Genomic DNA, 25,133 nt, shown 5'->3' with positions numbered 1-25,133 from the left:
AAACCAAAGTTGAATTCACACTCAATCACACTCACTGATCATGAATCTTCAACAAAAACAAGGTGTTATGTTGAAGAATTTTGAAATTTGATTATGAGAAAAATTTGGAGGGAGAGAAAATTCTGAGATCTAAATCTAGAAAAAATCTCCAACTCTGTTGTGATTATCAATATATATGCTTCACTAATCCACTCTTAGTCCAAATTAGGCATGGTTTAATTAAAATTAAACAAGATAAGGTGTTATGACCAAAACTTGAAAATTGGAGGGTGCATGGCTATTTCCACGCGAACAGTACCATGTAGCTGATTATTTTCACTCAAAATCAATTTTCAAACACAATGGCAATGGTGAAAAGCTCCCATGATGCATCAAATTTAAATTTCCAAGTTTCCCTCCAAAATTGACTTGAATGCACAAATGATCATATGATAACATTTCATGCAATGTGATGGATGTTTTGGAAACTTCATGTCATGAGAAGCAAAATGCAAAAAGAACCACCAAATTTGGAGTTATGAATCAAAAGATATGGCCATTTGAAGTTTCAAGCACACTTTGCCATGATTTGCTCATAACTCTTTGACCATTCATCAGATGCTCATGATCTTGGACTTTTTGGAAATGGGAGAGAAATATATTCAACTTTCATGTTGGACAAAAATTCATTTGAAGCTTCTTTGATGTTGGAAAGTTGAGTTGAAGTTGGTCCAAAAACTTGCCATTTTTGGAAACTTGAAATTACAGGTCACTTTCCATTTTGGGAAACTTTTGATCTGGCTTCAAAATCCTCAAGGTAGATGTTTGACATGTTGAATAAACCTCTTTTGGACATGAATGAAGTGTCTCAAACCATTTCTCCATCTCCTAGCCCTCAGTTGACTTGCAGTTGACTTTTGTGGGCCCCAGATGACCTGAAGCTGCACTGTGGACTTTGAGCTTTCAACACTTGGCCAAATTGCATCAAAATGAACCTTGGGTCATGTAAGCTCTCTATAACAACCATAGGGCCTTTATCTCATGGAAAAACCCTTGCTCTCTTGCACAGATGAATCTTCCTAACCAGTTTTGACTGATGAAATGCAATGTATTATGCAATGTTAATGACCTAAAAATGAAATGAATGTACAAATGGGAGGTGCAAATTTGAGGTGCTACACACGTGTCATTCACCTTCCTCAATATTCTCACATAATTGACAATTTGAAGGACACTGAACAAAATATTGACGAAGCTTAATACGAGTTGGAAGGCAGCCCCTACAAATCCGCGACAATAAATGTTTGGCTCTTCGTGGCATAATGCTCCACAAGTTTCCCCCAATCCCCCTCCACTCTAGACTTTAACTGATTAGTTTAGGCATTTCTCAATAACCTATAAGTAGTTTTGACACTATAATCTCTATTTTGTTCTTCATTCTAAACCATACAATCTTCTAACACGTCTTCTACAAGCGGTACCTTTAGGATTTTACTGGCAACTTCATGGGTAAACAAATGTCTTATTTTATGAACATCCAACTGCTTAACATTTTCCAACATAAGATCATTAATAGTAACATCTGAAATTCTGGTATCAGATATGAGATGTCGAAGGTAATGTCACGACACTAATATCTAAACAATATACACAGGATAAAAGATAAAGAACAGTAATACAAGTGACACAAGCGATTGTTAACCCAGTTCGGTGCAAACTCACCTACGTCTAGGGGCTACCAAGCCAGGAAGGAAATCCACTAAACAGAATTAGTTCAAAGACTCTCAATAAACAACTTCAAGTTACAGTCTTTTCACCTAATTTCTACCCGTGTGACTTCTATCTAAGAACTCCTAGATATGAGATCCTACTCACTCCCCCTCAATCACAGAAGTGATGTAAACACAAATATTACAATGAAAAGAAGACACTCTTCAAGAACACATATTTGATCTTGCTTAAAAGCTTCAACCAAGTAAACACACACTCATGTTTCAAAGCTTAGAGTGGACAAATTACAACTCAAAAGTTAGTCCAATTCAATCATCTATGGATGAATGAATGGCTCACAATACACACGACCACACAAGACTAAAATCCTTATTCTCTCTCAATATTTCGTTCGTAATTTCTTGTGTGTTAAAACCAGGTATTCCATGCCCTTTTTTATAGAAGTGTTTGGCTGGGCTTGGACATCATAAAACCCTAAAACTATTTTCCATTCATACCTGTCATATGTTTATAGCATAGCTACATATCATCTGTCATTTGTTTATAGCATAACTACTTTAGCTACAGCTCCTTTAGCTACTTCTCCCCATTTTTAGCCAAAAGAGACCAAAGAGACAAAATAAATGTCTATTAGTCAAACAGAATGTCACACAGAATGTCACACAGAATGTCAAAGCATATTGTTAGGTGTTACAGAACCACAAACATATACAGCTTAACAAGCTGAGATAAAAATCCAGACAAACCAAAAAGAACCCAGAGAAAAAAAATACATCAAGGCATCAAAACATGATTGCCAAAAGAACCACCACCAGAATATCTTGAACAGCACACCATCAGAAAAGTGGGGGACAACTTCACCAAAACTAGTCAGAGGAGCTTGCATCTTCATCAGCTTCAAAACCAGAACTGCCACTTGATTCATCTTGAGATTCAGACCTCTCACTAGAGGTTTGGGCTTCTTTTTCCTTGGCCTGTCCAACATTATCTCTATCAGCTTGCTCCAAGCTTTCAATCAGAGCCTCCAAAGCTTCTTTCCTGGATTTTGCCACCCTTATCCCAGTATCCAATTCCTTACAAGTTTCTTTCAGTTCAGCAATAAGGCCACCTTTTGAGGTTGGCTTCTTCACAGCAAATGTCATGACAATGTCATTGACATGACTGCCTTCAAACAATTTGTAATGAACTGATAGGGGAGGTTTTCTTCTACTAGGAAGATCATTTGTGCTCAGAATTCCAGGTTGCTGGCTCAGGATAATCCCACAAATTATTGAGGGAAAAGCTATGGGCAGTTTCACTGCATTTGTAGAAGCATGTTTGACTATTTGTTAAAACGTGAATCTACCATAATCAAACTTCAACTTGGTTCCAACAGCAAAGATGAACCTTCCAAGAGCATTTGAGATTGTAGAGATATGATTGGTTGGCACCCAGTTTGCTGACCCTATCTTGTGCAGAATAGCATATTTCACAGTTAGCTTTCCAGCAGGGAGATGCTTCTTGCTAGGCCACTCCTTGACCTGTCTTGCAATTATTTCCCTATAGATCTCATTGTTTGTGGCTTCCAGTTCACATGCACCTTCTGTTCCTCTTCTTAGAAACTTATTAATCACAGTTGGAGAAAAATTGACACACTTCCCTCTTACAAACACTTTACAAAACTCCTTGTTGTTTTTATCAGCAATGTCCTCAGGGATGTTCACCACAAGTTCTTTCACCAGTCCTTCATAACACTGAGTTAACCCATCATCAGTTTTCATCAATCCAGCAGTTTTAATAAGGTCCATGACCTCTTTGACCTCCACAACATCTTTGCCCAATTCTCTTTCCACCGCCACCCTTCTTTGGATTACAAACTTCCATTTTGCTGCTCCATCTTTAAGATGGAAGGAAATATTATCCAAGTGTACAACAACAACTTTTGCAGGGGATTTCCTAACAGTTAACCTCTTGACCGGGGAGATGTCAGGGACATCTTCTTCAACATCTTCATCTGAGTCAGAAATGTCTCTCACTTTCCTCTTTTTTACCTCAACCTTGCTCCAAGACTTTGAGGGTCCTATAACAGTAGCCTTCTTAGCAGTTTTGATTGTCATCATCTCAGCCACAGACCTACCCTTTCTGGTCTTCATCCTCTTAGCCACACTAGGCTTCAAGTGATGAAGCAAGCTATCATCTTCATCATCCGAACTCTCAACTTCTAGGTCAATCACCTTCTTAGCAGAGTCATGCTTCTTAGACTGAGAGGCATTGGCAGTAGGTGATGCCATAAATTTCTTACTAGACAAAGTTTGCCCTAAAGAGCACAATCCTTCAGCAGCTATATCTTTTTCAGACCTAGATTAATTATCATCCTTCTCATTGTGAGGTCCAACCTCAGGAGAGGGGTCCCTTCTTAATAGAGGAGTAGAAACTCCCTTTACAGAGTGTCCTTTATTGAGGATCCTCGTGACAAGATTTCTAATGACACGATCAGTGTGATGCATGCCGTCCTTAGAGCTAGGGGTATTAGAACTGTTACCTTGAGTATGGAATGCAGTGGAGGATGAACCAGGAGCGTCGCCTGGAATGACAGACAGGGGAATCGCGTCCAAAATATCTTCATTAAGAAAGTCCATAGAGGGTGTTCTATCTTTGTGCACAGGTTTAGTAGTTTTAGAACCAGATGGTGAAGGATGTTGTGACATCTTGTTGTTCTTGTTGAAAGGTTTATGTTGCCCTAGCAGAGAAGGTTTATGAAGTTGAAGGAAGGTGGAAATGTTTGAGTAGAGGTTACGTGTGAAAAGGCTATAGATGGAAGTTCCAATACAAGGTGATGATTTACCATAAATGGGGCACTTTATTTTAAGTGGGCAAACAATATTTTTATTACCTTTTCCGCTCCAAATTAATTGCTACAAATTCTCATAGATACAAATCCCTAATTTCCCTCTTAGACATTCAAATTGATTAGCATCCAAAGCCTTTATAAATATATCAACTAACTGCATTTCAGTAGCAACATGCTCCAGGGCTATGATTTTATCTTCCACTAGTTCTCTAATAAAATGATGACGAATATCAATATGTTTTATCCTGTTGTGATGAATAGGATTCTTAGAAACATTTATAGCACTCAGGTTATCACAGTATAATGTCATGACATCTTGCATGACATTGTATTCAGTCAGCATCTGTTTCATCCAACCTAGTTGAGAACAACTACTTCCAGCTGCTATGTATTCAGCTTCAGCAGTGGACAGAGACACACAATTTTGTTTCTTACTAAACCATGATATTAAGTTGTTCCCCAAGAAGAAGCATCCTTCTGATGTGGTTTTCCTATCATCAACACTTCCATCCCAATCAGCATCACAGTATCCAATCAACATAGATCCAGATCCATGAGTGTACAACATCCCATAGTCATTGGTGCCATTGACATATTTCAGTATCCTTTTCACTTGGTTTATGTGACTGAATTTTGGTTCAGCTTTATATCTAGAACAAACACCTACAGCAAAAGCAATGTCAGGTCTGCTTGCTGTGAGATATAGTAGACTCCCTATCATGCTTCTGTAGAGACTTTGATCTACACTAACACCATTTTCATCTTTGGAGACTTTCAGATGAGTAGGAGCAGGTGTCCTTTTATGACTTGCATTTTCCATGCCAAACTTCTTAACAATGTTTTTGGCATATTTGCTTTAAGATAGAAAGATAGAATCTTCCATCTGCTTGACTTGTAGCCCAAGAAAATAGGTCAGCTCTCCAACAAGGCTCATTTCAAACTCAGACTGCATTTGTTTAACAAAATGTTCGACCATCTGATCTGACATCCCATCAAACACAATATCATCCACATATATTTGAGCCACTATGAGTTTTCCTCCTTCATTCTTAACAAATAAGGTCTTGTCAAGGCCTCCCTTCCTGTATCCATTGTTATTGAGAAACACTGTGAGTCTATCATACCAAGCCCTAGGAGCTTGTTTCAAACCATAGAGGACTTTCCTCAACTTATACACTTGCTTTAGAAGATTTGGATCTGTAAACCCTTTAGGTTGTTCAACATACACTTCCTCATTTAAGTAAGCATTAAAGAAGGCACTTTTTACATCCATTTGGAACAGTTTAAACTTCAGAATACATGCCACTACAAGCAACAGTCTAATGGACTCAAGGCGAGCTACAGGGGAAAATGTTTCCTCAAAGTCAACTCCTTCAACTTGAGTGTATCCTTGTGCTACTAATCTTGCTTTATTTTTAGTAACCACCCCTTGTTCATCAGATTTATTCTTGTAAACTCACTTTGTTCTAATAATGTTTATTCCTTCAGGTCTTGGAACCAGTTCCCATACTTCATTTCTCTTGAATTGGCCTAACTCTTCCTGCATGGCATTGATCCAGAATTCATCAGTCAAGGCTTCCTTGACATTCCTAGGCTCAATATTGGACACAAAACAGCCATGTGAGATCACTTCCCTTGATCTAGTTATGACCCCTTTATTTGGGTCTCCTATAATGAGATCTTTAGGATGATCCTTTTGAATTCTGATAGAGGGTCCTTTATTAATTTTGTCAGCTTCAGGTTCAGCTTGAGTGAGTTCACTCTCATTACTTTTGTCTGGGAAATCAGCCGGGCCATCATTTAGAGATGTCTCAGCATCGCCTGTGACATCAGTCTGTTGATCATCAACCACAACATTGATAGATTCCATCATTACTTTTGTTATGGAATTAAAGACTATAAATGCTCTGCTGTTTGTTGAGTAGCCCAAAAATATTCCTTCATCACTCTTGGGATCCATCTTCCTTCTTTGTTCATGATCTGTCAAGATATAACATTTACTACCAAACACATGGAAGTATTTGACAGTAGGTCTTCTTCCTTTCCAGACTTCATATAAAGTAGTAAGAGTCCCTTTCTTCAAGGTTACTCTGTTGTGAACATAGTAGGTTGTATTCATAGCTTCAGCCCAGAAGTGGTAGGGCAATTTCTTAGCATGAATCATAGCTCTGGCAGATTCTTGGAGAGTTCTATTTTTCCTTTCTACTACACCATTTTGCTTAGGGGTAATGGGAGATGAGAACTCATGACTAATTCCTTCAGATGCACAGAATCCAGCAAATTTCCTGTTCTCAAATTCTTTCCCATGATCACTTCTGATTCTCATAACCTGACTTTCTTTTTCTCTTTGAAGTCTTAGGCAAAGATCTTTGAATACCTCAAATACATCAGATTTTTCCCTTATAAAATTGACCCAGGTGTATCTGGAGAAGTCATCCACCACCACATAAGCATACTTTTTCCCACCAAGACTTTCCACCTGCATAGGTCCCATCAAGTCCATGTGGAGAAGTTCCAGCACTCTGGAAGTGGTGTCATGTCTGAGCTTCTGATGTGACATCTTTGTCTATTTTCCAATCTAACACTCTCCACAAACTCTTCCTTCATTAATATTTAAGTTTGGGATTCCTCTGACAGCTTCAGCAGATATAATCCTCTTCATTCCTTTAAGATGCAGATGACCAAATTTTTGATGCCATAACTTCACTTCTTCTTCTTTGGCTAGAGTACACATTGAAGAATAACCAGTTTCTTGAGAACTCCACATATAGCAGTTGTCCTTAGACCTGACTCCTTTCATGATCACTTCATTTTCTTTATTAGTAATCAGACATTCAGTTTTTGTGAAGTTTACAGTTAGACCTTGGTCACATAGTTGACTGATGCTGATTAGGTTTGCAGTCAGTCCTTTAACAAGTAGCACATTATCAAGGTTAGGGACTCCAGGGCATTTTAGCTTTCCAATCCCCTTGATTTCACCCTTTGCTCCATCACCAAAGGTTACATAGCTGGTGGCATGAGGATGAAGATCAGTTAGCAGGTTTTTTCTTCCAGTCATGTGTCTGGAGCATCCGCTGTCAAAATACCAGTCTTCTTTAGCTGAAACTCTGAGAGGAGTGTGAGCTATCAGGTTAGTAACACCAGTCCTAGGAACCCATTATTTTCTGTTGACAGGGATGTGATGTTTGGGTCTAGGTTGATGATGAGAAGGACTAGGATAGCCATACAACTTAAAGTAGAATGGTTTTATATGGCCAAATTTTCCACAGTAATGACATCTTCATCTTTGGTGTTTTCCCTTATATTGTCTTTCCTTATGATGTTGTGACACATGATGTGACATCTTTGGTTTGCTACCAGTGTAACTACGCTCAGGTTTGGATTCATTAAACCTAAGTCCAGACTTCCATCTTTGGTGTTTTCCTTTATGTTGTCTTCCCCTATGATGTTGTGACACATGATATGACATCTTTGGTTTGCTATCAGTGTGACTACACTCAGATTTGGATTCATTTAAACCAAGGCCAGACTTGTCTCCTTCCATTTTTCCAGTCTGGAGAATTTTATCTAAGGTGTCAGATCCATTGTTTAGCATTCTGACATACTTTGTCATCTCATCCAGTTTGGAGTTCAAGAACAGTGCTTCAGTCTTCAACTTAGAGATGGTTTCTAAGTGTTATGTCTTCTCATTCTCCAGTTGTGTTATCAATTCTTCTGACTTTCTACTTGTTGACACACTTCTTCACTTTTGTGACACAAATTTCTATAGGTAGTGGCTAAATTATCAAAGGTTACTTCATCATCACTTGAGTCTTTATTAGAACCCCATCTTCCAGTCAAGGCAGTCACAATATTTGCAGACTCTCCTTCTGTTTCACTTTCATCAGACCAAGTAGCAGCAAGACCCTTCTTCTGTTTCTTGAGGTAGGTCCCACATTCAGCTCTAATGTGTCCATACCCATCACATTCATGGCACTGAACCCCTTTTCCTTCTTTGGGCTTTTCATCAGATTTTGTTCTTCTTCCAGCATTATTGGATCTACTGATGTCAGATGAGATGTTCTTGACATTAGACTTAGACCTTACATCCATCTTTTTCAAAAGTTTGTTGAACTGCCTCCCTGGTAATGCTACATCATTTGCCAGATCTTCCTCAGTATCTTGACCACTTTCTACCTCTTTCTCTTCAGCGTTTGACATGAAGGCTATGCTTTTGACTTTCTTTTCAGATCCATCACACATTCCCAACTCAAATGTTTGGAGGGATCCAATTAGCTCATCCACTCTCATATTGCAAATGTCTTGAGATTCTTCTATGGCTGTCACTTTCATGGAAAATCTCTTGGGAAGTGACCTGAGTATTTTCCTCACTAGTTTTTCATCTGACATCTTCTCACCCAGGGCTCCTGAGGCATTAGCAATTTCAAGGATATTCATATGAAAGTCATGAATATTTTCATCTTCTTTCATTCTCAAATTTTCAAACTTGGTAGTGAGCAACTGCAATCTAGACATCTTTACTCTAGAGGTGCCTTCATGAGTGGTTTTGAGAATATTCCAAGCATCTTTAGCCACCGCACAGTTGTTCACCAGTCTGAAGATGTTCTTATCAACCCCATTGAATATAGCATTCAATGCTTTAGAGTTTCCAAGGGCTAGTTCATCCTCCTCCTTGGTCCATTGTTCCTTAGCCTTCTTCTCAGTTGTAATTTCTCCTTCCTTAGTGATAACTGGATGTTCCCAGCCTGTTAGAACAGCCTTCCAAGCCTTATTATCCAAATATTTCAGGAAGGCTACCATTCGAGGTTTCCAGTAGTCATAATTAGATCCATCCAGAATTGGTGGTCTGTGAACAGATCCTCCGTCTCTATCCATAGTACCAGAAAGTACCGTCCCTAGATCTCACCCAGAAACAGAGCAGGATGCCTGCTCTGATACCAATTGAAATTTTGGTACCAGATATGAGATGTCGAAGGTAATGTCACGACACTAATATCTGAACAATATACACAGGATAAAAGATAAAGAACAGTAATACAAGTGACACAAGCAATTGTTAACCCAGTTCGGTGCAAACTCACCTACGTCTGGGGGCTACCAAGCCAGGAAGGAAATCCACTAAACAAAATTAGTTCAAAGACTCTCAGTAAACAACTTCAAGTTACAGTTTTTCCCCCTAATCTCTACCCGTGTGAATTCTATCTAAGAACTCCTAGATATGAGATCCTACCCACTCCCCCTCAATCACAGCAGTGATGTAAAAACAAATATTACAATGAAAAGAAGACACTCTTCAAGAATACATACTTGATCTTGCTTAAAAGCTTCAACCAAGTAAACACGCACTCATGCTTCAAAGCTTAGAGTGGACAAATTACCACTCAAAAGTCATTCCAATTCAATCATCTATGGATGAATGAATGGCTCACAGTACACACGACCACACAAGACTAAAACCCTTATTCTCTCTCAATATTTTGTTCGTTATTTCTTGTGTGTTAAAACCAGGTATTCCATGCCCTTTTTATAGAAGTGTTTGGCTGGGCTTGGACATCATAAAACCCTAAAACTATTTTCCATTCATATCTTCTCATGACAGCTGATTATATCTCATTGGAAAATAAGTCAATCTAGTTTTAATTACTGATTGAGTGGCGCGTTCAATCATCACATCAATCACACAGAGATTAGCATAAACAGCGCAATTACATAATACATAACATTCAGACTGAATGTTCTGTATACAAATGTCTTGACATCGGGTCTGACATCTCAGTAAAATCCTGCACATCCACATTTTAAACACCCTGCAGGAACATGTTATCTTATGTCAAGACAACACTTGTGACAACTTATGAACACTCTAGGTTTTACCAAAATTGCTGCCAACACATGGAACCAACAATATCGTACACACCTTGACCTTGTGGGTCTCCTAAGCACCCTTCTTCTATACCCCCTATCCATGGCTCAACCATTAATTTAATCTTACTCTCACCCCCAATACTCCACCTACAACCCAGGTTTAAGACTTTCCTTTCTCTCTATAAGCTTTTTCACATAAAACTCGGATTGTTACCAAGATTAGCTTCAAAAAAAGAGGATCTAGGAAATACCTTGATTTGAAAACTCTAGCAACCAACATCTCCGGTTTTGTCATCATATGCCAACCTTGTTTAGCAACCATATCCATGTTGAAAGCTTTGAAATCTATGAAGCATAACCCATCTTCATTATTAGTACACGTTAATTTGTCCCATGCAAGCCACCTTATTCCTTTATTATTATTACCTCCTCCCCACCAAAAAGAATTCAACATCTTCTCAATATCATTCACTATAGCATATGGGATGATAAAAACACTAATGATATAAGATGGTATAACTTGAAACACTGACTTTATCATAACCTCATTCCCTGCCTTTGACAACAACCTACTCCTCCAAGAGTTTATTTTCTTCCAAATACGATCCCTGATGAAAGCAAAAGTAGCTTTTTTACTTCTGCCAATCATCGATGGTAAGCCCAAATACATACCTGTACCTAACACTTGACGAAATCCAATAATACGAGCTAGATATTATTGTGTCGGTCTACTAATATTACGACTGAAAAACACTTTAGACTTAGTCATATTTATCTCCTGACCCGACACTTCTTCATAGACATTAAGCAACTTCATAAGATTTGTCACCTCTGTTAGATTGGCCCCGCAAAACAGCAAACAATCGTCAAGAAAAAGTAGATGGGATACTCTAGGTGCCCCTCTACAAATTTGAGATTCATGGATATCTCCTCTATTCACAACTCTATTGATAAGAGCGGACAATCCTTCTGCTACTAGGATGAAAAGATAAGGGGGTAGTGGGTCCCCTTGTCTCAATCCTTTCCCTGGATGAAGAGGTCTGACTATATCTACATTAACCAGAACATAATAATTAATTGAAGTAACACACATTATCACCCAATGAATCTACTTCTCTTCAAAAACCCATACGACTAAGCACACCTTTCAAAAAGCTTCAACCCATTCTATCATATGATTTACTGATGTCTATTTTTAGAGCAAACTCACATATATTTCCTTTAGTCTTTCTCTTTAATGCGTGTATGATTTCAATGGCTAACATGACATTATCAAGAATGGGACGACCTTCAACAAAAGCCAACTGCTCTTTAGACACACATTTAGACAAGCACTCTTTCATTCTGTTTGCTAGAAGTTCTAAAACCATCTTATAAACCATCTCAAGTCCTTCATATTATTAGGCTTAGCAGACTTTGGAATGACACAAATATTCGTATCATTAAGAGATGAAGGGAAAAATCTATTCTCCAACCAGTGAGTAACAACACAAAAATATCATCCCTGCACAAGTCCCAGAACTTCTGGTAGAAAGCAAGGTTAAAACCGTCGGGCCCCCAAGACTTATCATGATGCATATTGTAACACTCTGACTTAATTAGCCTTTTATTTAATTATTTATTTAATTTAAATGAGTGATTTATTTAAATAATTATTTTATGTGATTAATTATGTGTTTGGCCGGTGTCGACATTTGTGGTGAGTTATGTTGATTTAATTAGTTTTGGTGGAATTTAATTAATTAATTAATAGAAAATTGGTAGAATATGTAGAGTTGGGCAGATTTTATGAATTAAGAGAAGTAAGTGGTGAGTGAAGAGAAGTTGAGTTTTAGTTGGGCCAAAAACTGAATTATGAGAAGTTAATTAGAATATTATATATTTAGAAAATTCATCTAAGGGTGCCTTAATCATGAAAGGGTGGAGAGGTTTCCCTTAACCTTCAATATGGTTTTCTTCTTTCTCTTGTGATGGATTATTTGGTGAATTCAATGAATATGATTATGTTTTTATGTCATGAATTAACATTAAATTCATGCTTGATGTTTTATGATTGTTGTCTATGTGAAATTGCTCACGATTGGATTGTTTGTATTGGAATTGAGGAGTTTTTAGGTATGATCATGAATCTGAATTTTTATGGTTAGATGATGGAATAACATGCTAGTTTATTGGAAAATAATATACTAATATGTGTTAATCATATATGTATCAATTATGGACTAGTTGGGGATGTTTGGGATTGAATTGGAAGAGCTCAGAGGGTTATGTAGTGCAAAAATTATGTTTCTGGTGCTGCAAGTTTGGGCGACCTCGCCTAGCAAGCTCTCTCGGCGAGCTTGGCCCTATGAACTTCACCCACTGAGCTGTTGTGCTCACCTGGCGAGGATGACAACACATATTTGTTGTTCACGACTAGAATCATTGTAACTTGAGTTTTGTGACTCGGATTGAGGCACAATTTAAAACGTTGGAAAGCTAACGCACAGAGCTGCATTATGGTTATGCCTTATGAGATGAATTTACATGTTTGAATGATATGAGGATGTATGTTAAATGTGTGAATGTATGAATAATTGTGTGAATTATTTTACATGCTTAATGATAAATCAATGTTCAGATAATTTAACATGAATGAATGATGTGTATAGGTATGTATTTGATGTGGTGTTACTGTCGTGAAATGCAAGTCTAACTACATTATTTATTGTACATGCTTGCTGGCGATTGATGATATGAGTAGTTTGAGTGAGAACTACTAGTGATGAACTGAATGAATGATCGTTTATAGTTAGAGTGGGCATATACTCATTGCTATGTTGTTGTTGTTGTTGCATGATCGTTTAGAATTAGATTGGGGATGTATTCATTTCCATGTTTTTGTGGTTGTATGATTGTTTACAGTCAGAGTGGGATTGTATTCATTGTTATGTTGATGTCATTACATTGTGATATGCCATGCATCATATGTTGTCAATGTTGTGAAAGCGGTATGTTCGCTAGCTCAGAGTAGAGACTACTGACTTGTACCAAGCTCAGAGTGGGGGCTCAGGGTTCGTAGTTCATTTGAACCTGGTTCGTATGAAGAACCAAATGTTGAGTTGGTACCGCATGCATATAAAGTTGAGTTGTGAGTTCGATTTAGAGTGGGGACCATGACGAGCATGAGTTGAGTCGATGTTACATTGCATTACATGATGATGAAATGTTTGTGTAATGATGAGTAATCTTGTATAATTTGTGTGAGTTTGACCATGATATGGGTGAGATGTGAATACATGATATTGGGGTGCATTTTGATATGTGTATGACTTTGTAGCGTGTGAACCTATCCTGATTATTTTGTGAACCATTTATCATTTGAATGTATGCTCACCCCCTTTTGTTTTGTTGCGTCTGTTCCCATTTGGAGTATAGATAATTAGGTATCTAAGTAGGATCTTAAGGTTGATGACAGTGTTGTGCCTCTTTAGTTACTTGTCGATCGAGTCTTATAGTTGGAGTCGCTCGGATATGTAACACGAGGGGAACAAGTTGTTTTATCATTTATTTTATGTTGCATATCTTTCTGTTGATTTTTTATGATGAACCATTTTTTAAACTAATAATATTGTTGAGGCTTTTAATAACAAGTATTTTATAGTTTTTGTTGCTTATTAGACGATTTCGTTTCAAATTATATAGTTCGAATATGACTTTTATTGTTGTTGAATATCATCCCACTTGCAGGATTTATGTTTTATTTGATTATTTGTCGTGTCGGAAAGTAGGGTGTTACGCATATGAATAAGATCCTCGTGCATCTCCTCCTTAGAAACCGGTGCGACCAACCTATCATTGTCTGCGTTGGAAATTATTGGTTGGATAATAGAGATGATAGGGTCATGCCTACACTCTTTACCTACAAACAACTTCTCAAAATAATTATTCGCAACTTCACAAATGCTAACATGGTCTTTTACTTACATTGTATCTTCATTAATAAGCATGTCAATTTTCTTGAAACTCTTTCTCGCAGTAGCTGACATGTGGAAGAACTTAGTATTAAGATCGTTGTCGCGAAGCCAATTCATTTTTTCTCTTTGTTTCCAGAAAGCTTCCTCATACATCAGCACACATGGGCTTTGGAAAATCTTATTGTTGACTCAGGATCATGGTTGGTTCGATAGGTTTATATATTTTCTAAGTAACATGCTTTCTTATATTTGCTCTCCCTTCTTTTCAATCTGTTCAACCTCTCAAGTTCACCCGTACAAGAAGATATTCTATGAACAATTTTTATATCCTCTCCATGCTTATATCCCTCCATCACAACATTGTCAATGTCTTCCTCCTTTATCCATTTGTTCTATAACTTAAAAGAATACATGGTGCAAGTTTTTTGAGTTGGCTCGTACTATAATAAGATAGGGTTGTGATCGAAATGCAAATCAATCAAGATTACCATCCTTGCATTAGGAAAGTTTGAAATCCAATTTGAGTTTGCTGAAGCTCTGTCAAGTCTCTCTTCCACTACATGATCAATATATCTACTCTTGATCCAAGTAAATAGGTGGCCTTCGAGGGAAATATCGGTTAAATCTCAATCACTAACAACATTATCAAAGCCCATGCATAACCAATTTGGGTGTGCATGAATGCCTTGTTTGTCTTGTTGGGATAATAAATCATTAAAATTACCAACGATACATCATGGAACGTTCAGCATATCCCGTAATTATCGAAGCAAATCCTAAGCTTGTCTTATTTCCCCCCTCTCAAGATAGCCAAGTTAATCTCCACCGCTCTTTCGCTTCATCTTGTATCAAAAGATTCATAAAGTTTCTAGAAAAGTTCATGACATTACACTTAACCTTGTCTTTCCATAGAAATGATAAACCCCCACTTCTTCCTTCCACATCAATTGTTAAGAAAGCATCAAAATTAAGCAAGACTCTCACATACTCCAACTTTTTAGCTTTTTTGAATGTCTCTGACATAAAAATAATGTTTGGGTGATGTTGCTGAGCCAAGTTATGTTGGTTCAAAATTGCACTCGGGTTGCTCAATCCCTGACAATTCCAACTTAATATTTTCATTGGTCCCGGCAGTCCTGATTGCCAGGACTTACTGATAAAAAATGTTGCATTGTGACATTTCTCTCATTTCCTTTTCCTTTGACCTCTTATCTTCTTCTTTTCCACTCTACTTAGACATCCATGTTGTTTTGATCTTCTAGAACTTGACCAGGTTGTGTTTGGTTGGTGTTGGTAATGGGTAACATTTGTTCAGTGTATGTTTGATTAATGTTAAGGTTCATATTTTGGTTTGTGTTGGTTGGATTCAGGTTTGTATAGGTTAGGGATGAGTTTAGGTTGTCTAGGTTAAAGAGGTTTGATGTTGGAAGAATTATTTTATTTTCATTTACGAGGTTTTGGGTGTTTTGGTTAATGTTGGGATTGAGTAGTGGTATTTTTAGTGGAACAGGTAAAGTAATATGTGGGGTATGCATGTTGTAAGAATTTTGGATGGTTAAAATTGGGTTTAAGTGGTATGTGTTAGTTGTACCATTTTCTTTTAATGGTGGTTGGATGGACAAGAAATCATTGGCAATTATGGTTGTCCATGTACTGTTACATAATAATTGATTAGGTTGGGTTGTCAGTCTAGTGCTTCTAAAGATTTCATCATGAGTATCATTTTGGCAAGTGGTAATTGGGCCAGCATAATTGCTACGAATACTATATACTCCCTCCGTTCCTTTTTAAGTGTCATTTTTTGAATTCTTACACATACCAATAAAACTAGTCATTGTTGTTACTTTTTAAACAATCATTATCTTTTTTCCTATTTTACCCTTAACTTTTTATTAGTTTATTTGACTTTTCTTTCTCTTTGTAATGATTAATTAGGGGTACTTTGGACAAAAGAACAATTAATACTACTTTGAACTTTGGAATGACACTTAAAAAGAAACAATTTTTTTTTTCTAAAAAATGACACTTAAAAAGGAACGGAGGGAGTAATAAGGTTCTCTCATTATTGGGTATTAATTGGTGTTTACCACTATAATTGGTGGTAATTGCATGCATTAAAATCTAAGTAAATGCATGTGGGGCCCTCCCACCATCAATTCCTTCATCACTCTCTCCCATCCATGCATTTCTTTCACGCGCCTGAAGGTTGTCACTTTCTCTAGCAATTTTTCCACCGCCAGTTTCTTCCTTCAGCCACCGTGAACACAGTCCTCCACCATATTTTATGTTATCAGCCTTAATGTCATTCGACCAGCCTCTTACTCCATCAACATCCTGCATGGAAAATATTACTTCACACTTCTGTTTATAGTGGCCAAGTATCCCACACACAAAGCAAAACAAATTAAGTTTCTCATATTTGAAATTAACCATACACCATTCACCTCCCTTATTCTCCATTCTCATTTGTTTTTTCAGTGACTGCCAGACATCAATCCTGACCCTCAACTGCATATACCAACGCCATAAACTTGAGTTATTGTTCTTGTCATACTCCACAAAATTACCAATGAAATTTGTCATTGCTCTTCCCACCTTCTGTAACATCAACCCCGTCGGGGGGTTGTGCACTTGAACCCATAAATCTACGTGAAATTGTGGGAATTTTTAATTTGGACTCCCAATTTCACCCTCTCCATGATCAAGAGACGACTATCGAATATCCATGGACCTCCCTTCAAAGCTACCCCATGTCGAGATTGTGAGCAAAATGGAATAAGAACAGACCATCCTTTTCTTGTTTGATAATGACACCGTTCCTTTGCCTCCATATTTTTGTTACTCTTACATTCCTAGATCTCACATGAATTGGTCTATCACACAAGAACCTCCCCACCAAGCACCGTCGTAGATCACATGATTCATAACCTTCTTCCCCCACACCGAAACAAAATCCCTCATCTTCTCCCTCCTCTTATAAGGATAATCCTTCAATATTCGAACTTTTCATAATGTTTTGGTAGCACAGCAGACTAAACCTAGCATTCAGGAATTAGAATGAAAAGTAGCCTTCTCATAAGAGAAGAAAAACAAACCCTAGTGGAGACTAGGAAAACTCAATTACTTTTAACAAACCCGGTTGGACGGTTCTTGAGAAAAAAATAAAAAATATTTTTATGTTATTGTTCGCAGTGAATTTTGGCGAACAACCTCTGGTTTTCCAAAACGTGTAGAATTGGGTTACTTGCAGGATCAACCACACAAATCCTAGGACATGTGCAAATCTAAATAACTTCGTAAATCTCTAGAAAGACTTTTGTACCTTTCATTTGGCTTATCAAGTTTTTATGTCGAAAGGTGTTGATTAAAAAACGTTTAAATAGATGTAAATTTGACAAGATAAGATAAATGGCAGAAAATAACTGACGAAACATAAAGTGTCGAAAGAAGAAATGCAGAAAGATAATTGACTAGTAGATGTAAAGAGAAATTGGTAAAGAACTTTAAACTTTATAAAATAAAACTTTGAAAGAATAGGTGTTTGTTTACACATACATGTTCCAGATATGACTCTTTTATCTCACACGGGTACTTTGAGTATTTGCAGGAATTTTGTACAAGTAATTTTTTCACACCCTTTTTCTGATAACAACTATCCTATTTATATACAAACAAAATAACTGTTATTAACGAACAAATCCTAAAACTATTCCATTTGGCTCTTCTGCATGATTCCCTTTCGCCAGATGCTTCCACGCGTCTTCTGCCAAACGTCACAACTCTTTTGAATTTGAAATTACACTTTACGTCGAAATGACGTCTCTCTCCAGATTCTGTCGAATTGTCGAAATAACAGCATCCACGCTTGTCAAAGACGTCTTCCCATCTGCAAGTATCTTGTCAAAATGTCGAATTATTATCTTGTCGAAATGTTGAAGAACACTTTCCAACCAAACTGTTAGTCCTATGGCGTCATCTGTAAAGGAACCCTTTTGCATACTAAACTCATGGCGTCGAAAACGCACGTATACAAATTGCCCCCCAGCAAAGATGTTTCGACTGTTTTTGGAGAAACAATCATTTGTTGTCAACTAGTGTTTTGATGCCATGTCATTTAATTTCATCATTTCTAAGTTTTTTGTAATCTCAATTTCCAATACAGATTCATCATTACACTTTCTCCAAAATGTCACGTCTAGCCCATGTTCAGAGTCTACCTCCATCATTTCCTAACATCATGATCTCTTTTCAACTTCCACCTCTTCAACATCACCATGAAAATTGGCCACGTGTCCCACCATCATCATTACCATTTTAAAGCGTTTTTCATCATCTTCTTCCTATAAATACCCATAAATCATTTTCTCTAAATTCTTTTAACGCTTCAGAACTCTTTTCTTCATACCCATTTCTTAAGCTTTCATACTCCCCTGAGAAAAATTCCTAAGTTCTTCCTAACAATGGCTCCTCACAAACCTTTAAGCAGCAAACATTCCAAGAAGAAACAAGATCCATCTCTCTCTCCTGTGCACGATTTTAAAGGACCAATGACTATTGGAAATCAACAGTATGTTCCTGAACCTCCAAATGAGAAAGAAAAAGAACGCATCTATAAATCTCAGGTATTAATTCCTGTTCTTATTTCTGGAAACTGTCACGCTATGTTAGGTCCCCTTCCAAATCCAGAGATTAAACTAGATCGTTTAAGAGAATTTTTTCCAACTTATTTCCATACAAAACCCATAGGCGCTGGAGTGAAACCTCAGCCTAAAGAGAAAATTGTAGAACAAAATGACCCATCGAGTTCGACGGATGCTGGAGAGTTGAACTTAGCCTATTTGAATTACAACAGGATATTTAGAACTTGTCCATGGTCGAAAGACCCTTCAGACTACTTATCTTGGCTAGATAAAATTGAAAAGGTTAAAGGGGATTTTTGGAAAGAAGTAGGCATTTTCGACCTTATTCAGTTGTCGAGAGTAGGACCCAATATCTGCCCAAATATGCTTTTGGCTTCTCTCTACTTCTAGGACAATACCTATAATACCTTTCACCTTCCTTGTGGGATGGTTACACCTACTCTTTTCGACGCAGTAGCCATCGTTGGCCTTCACCCCAACGGTATAGATTTCGACCCTACTATCCTGAATGAAGATACCATCGCTTTCCACACTAGCCTCGCCCCGTACACTTTACTTACGTCCCATTATCATGACAAGAGCACCACGGAAGTCTCAGATGTCGAACACATAGCCTTTTTGACTCTGTGGCTATCCAAATATGTGTTCTACTCTCGCTCCCTCCAAGTTGCCAAGAGATTCATCACCATAGTGAATCAGCTTCATGCAGGCACAAAACTATGTTTGAGCGAAATGATTCTGGCGAACCTTTACGAATCTCTGAGTGAGAGCGTACATCTTTTGAAAACCATCAAAACCCAAGGTAAAATCAACTTATTAGGACCTTTCTGGCTCTTGCAATTATGGCTTAATACCACCTTTGAAGCTTCTCTTCCTGTAGAGCCAGAGGTAGATGAAGAAGAAGTAAAAAGCAGGACTGTCGAATGGCCAAGGTTAGTGCAACTAACGCTAACTGATGAAGGGATTAGCCTTCGACAAGCTTTCAAAAGCTACGTCATGATGTTTGCCAAGAGGTATCAGTTTACTTCGACCATGGCACCTTTTGCTGATAGAAAAATTGGACCTAAATGGTTTACCCAACAACTGCCTTTTGAAATGCAGAAGGATGAAAATATATTTCTGAATGTTTGGGAATCATTTTTAACCCCTAGGCTCCTTTTTTCTTACCGTAACGCCACTAAAACCCAAATCGCTTTGATAGTTTATCAACCCAACCTTGTTTCTAGACAGTTTGGCCTGATCCAGATAAAACCTCGACCTATATTCCCCAAGAAAGGATCATTCATCTTTTACAACTCCCTTCATACTGAAGGTGAGGGCAAAGAACTGTCGAAGAAACTGACTGATGACTCTCTCGACATCCGACCAGTGATCTTTAGACCATCATTCCTCTGTACTCCTGAGTTTGATGAATGGTGGAAAGATTATTATTCCAACAAATTTTTTGATGTAGCAGCTTTACTACGCATTTAACAAATGCTTTTGCTTTTGTGCAGGATCGGACCAAAAAAGGTATTTAAAGACACATTAGAGAAATACAGAAATTTCAAAAACATTTCGAAACTGCGTATAGACCTGATGATCTTAGTCGAACCATACACGAAGCAGCAGCAAAATTAAAACGTAAATTGACGGAGAAATTTGAAAAACTGTCATTGCCTTCAAATATTCGACCAGAGGCGCGCTATGACCTGGCTTTCAGTTGTCATCCACCAAAATTTCCTCCTTTGCCAACTGCTGAATTTGGCATGGCATTTAGCCCTCCATTCCCAGATTGGTTCGTTTGTGGGGACTTTATGAAAATTCTTCGTCAACAGTACAAAAAACCTGCTGAGCGTGTGGTTCCGACTAAGTATCATCTGGGCGAATACCAAGGACACCTTCATATTGGAATAGAACACGTTTGCGTGGAAGATCCCATTCTTGAAGGTGTTCACAGAAAACATGATTTTTTCTTTTGTTATTCTAACTGTATCATCATGTATTCCTTATATTCGTTTCTGAATCTCCTTTCTTTCCTTAGCCGTGAGGATTCCTGCCAAGAAAACTTCTATCGAAGCATCGCCAAGTGCTGCTAAGAAACATTCGACAAAGGTACAACACATCACTTCTTCTCATTTATTCCTTTCCCTTTTAAGAAACTAACTGGCTTTGGTCTGCATGACTAGGTAAGTCGAAAACCCCCATCAGTCCAAAAGAGAAAGAGTGAAGAGGAGAAAGAATAGGATAATGTTCCTAATAAAGAATATGGTGATGAATCTCCAGAGCTAATCCCCCCTCCTCCTCAGAAGAAGAAACTCACAAAGGTCTCTTCCCAAAGATCCATTGTTAAATCAACTAGGAAGGATTTTGCAAGTACTCCCACTGCTAAACCTCAGTCGAAGGATACGGAGAGTGGGAAATCTAGCTTTAACACTGAGATTCCCGAGGTAAATCTTTATTTCGACTATATTATTCATCTTTTTTGCCTCTCTTTCTTCTAAGCTTAGAGTTATTTTGCAGAAACAAGTGGCTGTCGAAAGAACACCTGAGAAAATTCTGGAGGAAACAGTCCATGAAAAAGATATCCCCACAAGTGATCATGACAGGCAGACTGTAGCAGAGTTCGACGCCACAATGGGTGAAGCTTCTGAAGACGAATCTCCTCCTCATCCAAGATTTGGTGTTGCAGCTCAGGGTGATGATACTGACAAGGAAGCTGGGGTTGAAAATGATCATGAAGACGAAATTACCCAAGATGGGGGCGACCAGTCGAAACAAACAGAGGCTGAGAAAATTTTAGAGCGAAACACTCTATTTGCTCCTGACTAGACCCAAGGAAGTGGCAAATCAACTGGTTCGACTAGTTTCTCTCGCGAGGAGCTTGAAAACCTCAAAGTGCAGAGACCCTTAGAGTATCTGAAGGCTATGCTTAGTACTCGTTTTAATTTTCAAGATTCTTCGCAGAGCAGTTCGACTACTTCTGGGGCCACTTCTGAAGCACCATCTCTTGGTAACATGTTGCCCAAGATTAAGACGAAGATCCTTGATGTTGATTTGTTCAAAGTCTTGGAAGAAAACACCCTTGCCCATATTGACCTCAAGAAAATTTTGAAGCAAGTCAATGTCTTGGAAGCTTCTGCTGAGGTTGGCAGTTTTGTGATGGAGCTGATGACCCTTATTGACTTGGCAACTGCAGACCTCCATCGTCAAAGAGATCTTACCCAGCAAATCTCCTCAAAATCTGAAGCTCAAACTGCTGAATGGAATGCTGTTGCAGTTTCGACTGACAAAGTTTCAAAGCTACAACAACTTTCTGAAACTTACGTCAAAGAAGTTGCTGTTTGTGATGATAATATCCAGAAATAGGAAAAACAAATAGCAGCACTTCAAGAGAAGATCTCCCAAGAGAAAAAACGCAAAGCATCCATACAGCAACCCAAGCAGAATGAGATTGACGACGAACTGAAGGTGGGTATTCAACATGCAGAAAAGGGCCAGCAACTTCGTCAAGAGATTGAGACTCTCTCTACTCACAAAAGTCTTTGTGATCATTGACTCCAGTTTCAGAGGAAGAAATTCGTCACGTTGAAGGAAACTTTTGCTAGTCTCAATCTGTAGTCAAATTAATTTAACAATTCTCAGCCCTTTGAGGCTTTCTTTGTAATAACTTTGATGCCATTTTTATTTGGCAAAGCTTGTCATAATTATGTTTACAATTATTCTATTATTATTTTTACTTCCTGCAATGTTGGCTTATATTTTTTCAAATACTTGGCATTTATCTTTAGGATTCTCTCATCTTTCTCTATTTCTTCAATCTCATATGCGCCATTTGAAAAGCTTTTCAAAACCTGGAAAGGTCCTTCCCACTTAGGAGACCATTTTCCCATTAACTTATCTTTTCGATCCATAGGAAGGATTACTTTCCAAACAAGATCACCAATTAAGAAGGTCTTGAATTTTACTTTCTTATTGTAAAACTTTTCGACTCTTTTTTTTTGTCTCTTTATTAGATCTAGCGCACGTAGTCTTTCTTCGTCCAGATCAACCAATTCATCCATCATCATGCTCCAATATATATCTAATGGGATTTCATAATGCCTTTGTACTCTAATTGACTGCAAATATATTTCGACTGGTAAAACTGCATCATGTCCATAAGTCAACTTAAACGGAGTCGAATTTGTTGCTTCTTTTGGAGACGTTCGATAGGCCCACAAAACTTGATCTAAAGTTTTATGCCAATTTCTAGGTTTTTTCCCTACATGCTTCTTGATCAAATTTATCACTACCTTCTTGGCTGCTTCAGCCTGCCCGTTGGCCTGAGCATAGTAGGGTGTCGAAGTAAGGAGTTTAAAACCTGTTTCTTGTGCAAATTTCTGCATGTTTTTATCAGTGAACACAGATCCTTGGTCTGTTGTTATTGTTTCAGGTATCCCAAACCTGTAAATGATGTACTTTTGGATAAAATCTATAACTGCTTCTTGATCCATATTTACCAATGGTATAACTTCAATCCACTTAGTGAAATAGTCTATCCCAACCAAAATGTACCTTTGCCCTTTTGAAGAGGCTGGTCGAATTTCCCCAATCAAGTCTAAAGCCCATCCTCTAAATGGCCAAGGCTTTATAATTGAATGTAACTCACTTGCAGGAAATGGGGTATGCCTGCAGGTACTTGACATTCCTGACATCCTTTTGCAAATTCGACATAATCCTTCAGCATTGTTGGCCAATACATTCCTTGTCGAAATAATAACCATTTCATTTTATGACCTGCTTGGTGTGCGCCACACGCTCCACTGTGCACATTCGACAAAGCTATGTAGGCTTCATCTTCACCTAAGCATTTCAACAAGACTCCTTCTGCAGTCTTTTTGAACAATTCGTTTCCAAAAAGTACATAACTTAAAGCTCTGTATTTTATCTTTCTTTCTGCTTTCTGATTTGGATCTTGTAGATAATTCTTGATAGGCTTTCTCCAGTCTTCAATTCCTGAATCATCTATATTGAATATCTCAAAATTTTCTTCGTCACCGTATCCTAATCTTATTGACTCCAAATCTGATGGGGACAACTTGGTGGATACTACTCTTCCTCTGACTTCAATAGCTTCTTCTAACTTTTCCTTCGACACTTTGTATCCAGACGCTAGTTGTGCAAGATCATTCGCCTCTTGATTCTCTAGCCTGGGAATGTGCCTAAAGGCCACATTGTCGAATTCCTTGAGAAGTCTATTGGCTATTACAAAGTACATGATTAAATTCTCCTTTACACATTTATATTCTTTAGTCAACTGCTTTATCACCAGTTCAGAGTCACCCATTATTTCGACTCTTGTTGCCCCCAATTTCAACAAGATTTCAAGTCCAGCAATCAAAGCTTCATATTCTGCTTCATTATTTGAACACAGACTTTCAACTTTATACTTGAATTTTGTTGGAATTCTGTCAGGAGAAATAATCAACATCCCAACGCCAGTTCCATTTCTATGACTGGAACCGTCGAAGTACAGTTTCCAAGGTTCTAATTCGACATATTCTACATCTTCATCTATAGAATGGTCAGCTATAAAATCAGCAACCACTTGTCCTTTCACAGCCTTTAAAGGCAGATATTTCAAGGAGTATTCTGTTAATGCTAAAGCCCATTTTCCAATTCGACTATGTAAAATAGATTTAGATAACATATATTTTATTACATCGAAATGGGAGGAAATATATACATCAACAGGTTTTATATAATGCTTTAATTTCATACAAGAGAAATATACACATAAACATAGTTTTTCTATAATACTATATCTAGTTTCAGCATCATTCAGGACTCTACTGAGATAATAAATGGCTCTTTCGACGCCATTCTCATCTTCTTGACACAACACACTTCCTATTGTTTTGTCTGATGTCGAAATGTACAATCTCATACTTCTTTTTCTGCAAGGAGACATTAGGATTGGGGGACTAGCCAGGTATTCCTTGATTTTGTCAAAGGCCGCTTGCTATTCTTGCCCCCATGCAAAGTCTTCCTTCTTCAGTCGAAGTAGAGGAGAGAAATCTTGCGTCTTCCCACTAAGATTGGAGATAAATCTTCTGAGGAAGTTGATCTTCCCTAGCAGAGACTACAACCCCTTTTTGGTTAATGGCGCTT

The 25,133-nt window shown here is 37.9% G+C and overlaps 1 protein-coding gene across 1 annotated transcript; it reads right to left on the bottom strand.

The window, feature by feature from the left end:
• Window positions 1-10,565: 10,565 nt before the first annotated feature.
• Window positions 10,566-11,054, bottom strand: LOC127081500 (uncharacterized mitochondrial protein AtMg00310-like). The gene has a single exon (XM_051021754.1). The coding sequence runs from the start codon at window positions 11,052-11,054 to the stop codon at window positions 10,566-10,568; it is 489 nt and encodes a 162-aa protein (XP_050877711.1).
• Window positions 11,055-25,133: the final 14,079 nt, after the last annotated feature.

Source organism: Lathyrus oleraceus, chromosome 5 (assembly GCF_024323335.1).
Source record: "Lathyrus oleraceus cultivar Zhongwan6 chromosome 5, CAAS_Psat_ZW6_1.0, whole genome shotgun sequence".
In the NCBI taxonomy this organism is placed as follows: domain Eukaryota; kingdom Viridiplantae; phylum Streptophyta; class Magnoliopsida; order Fabales; family Fabaceae; genus Lathyrus; species Lathyrus oleraceus.
This window is presented reverse-complemented; position numbering and strand designations above follow the sequence as displayed.

Bases quoted from the DNA above. Each gene is read 5' to 3' on its own strand.
- LOC127081500 (XM_051021754.1), bottom strand. From the start codon at position 11,054: ATGATTGGCAGAAGTAAAAAAGCTACTTTTGCTTTCATCAGGGATCGT.